Genomic DNA, 1125 nt, shown 5'->3' on the forward strand with positions numbered 1-1125 from the left:
CAGAGCGGCCAGGCATAAGAACAGTCTCTTCCCTCAGGCAATCCATCTCATGAACATTTAACTTGGCAGTAAACATGTACACAACACTATTTATACATTTATTTATTCTTTGTATATTGTTATTTCCTATTTACATATTCCATTTTTATTCTTTATATTATCTGTGTCTTGTCACTGTCATTCTGCTTATGCTGTGGAAGCTTCTGTCACCAAAACAAATTCCTCGTATGTGTAAACATAGGCTACCTGGCAAAAAAGCCCTTTTTAATTATCATACTAAAAAGTGTGTGTAAAAATGATCCCCAACAAACTTTCCATCCCAGCCCTGAGCAGCTAACCTGAGACATGATCTGATCCAGCCAGACGTCATGGTGCTTCAGGTTGGCTTTGAGCCATTTGACGGCGGCGTTGTACACTTGAGTCTCAGACTGAATGTTCAGGTCACCGGAGGCCAGCAGCGTCTTGAGGTGCTGCGGCGAGACGCAGATGAAGTCCTCACACTCCACCACTTCTCTGAAATGCTTGCAGGCGTAGCGGTCAGCCATGTCCATCAGGTCCACCCTGTTGTGACTCTCTGCGAAGGTGCGGACGGCCAGACAGTTGGAGGGGTGGAAGTGAGCTTTCATGTATTCACAGCAGGCCCGAGCGATCAGCTCCACCTGCAGGATACACGCCGCGTACAGCAGCGGCTGAACGTTATCCACCGTCAGCGTCAGCTGCGAGGAGTACGCGAAACACACCAGGTCCTTGATGGCATCGGCGTCGAAATCTCGTATCTCAATCAAGTCCTGTTTGGCCTCTGCCATATCTGAGAGGAACATGGCACGAAAGTACGGCACCACGCAGGCCAGAACCAGTTTGTGACATGGTATCAGTCGGTTTCCGACCTTGAGTGAAAAACAAGAGAGAGAATTAGAAACAGAAGAAGCTGCTGTGTGACTATAGTCACTGCGTCAGATACCTTCAGAGTGACGTCACACAGCTCTCCGTTGTCGTAAAACTGTCTGAGGGAGTTGTGGAAATCCTTCCAGGCCTCTTTAGCCTCAAACACATACGATCCGTCCGTGTCACCCTCGCTACTAGACGGCTGCGGCGAGCGTTTCTGCTGCTTCCCATGTTCTGGCA

General features: G+C 48.8%; 1 protein-coding gene across 1 annotated transcript; it reads right to left on the reverse strand.

The window, feature by feature from the left end:
- Positions 1-175: 175 nt before the first annotated feature.
- LOC107578114 (kelch-like protein 8) lies at positions 176-1119 on the reverse strand (the record flags this gene model as incomplete). Its single annotated transcript, XM_016264101.1, has 2 exons — positions 176-887; positions 962-1119. Coding segments are annotated over 2 exons (803 nt in total), but the record flags the coding sequence as incomplete, so codon positions are not given.
- Positions 1120-1125: the final 6 nt, after the last annotated feature.

The sequence above is a fragment of the Sinocyclocheilus grahami genome, unplaced genomic scaffold (assembly GCF_001515645.1).
Source record: "Sinocyclocheilus grahami isolate Dianchi unplaced genomic scaffold, SAMN03320097.WGS_v1.1 scaffold8891.1, whole genome shotgun sequence".
Classification (NCBI taxonomy): domain Eukaryota; kingdom Metazoa; phylum Chordata; class Actinopteri; order Cypriniformes; family Cyprinidae; genus Sinocyclocheilus; species Sinocyclocheilus grahami.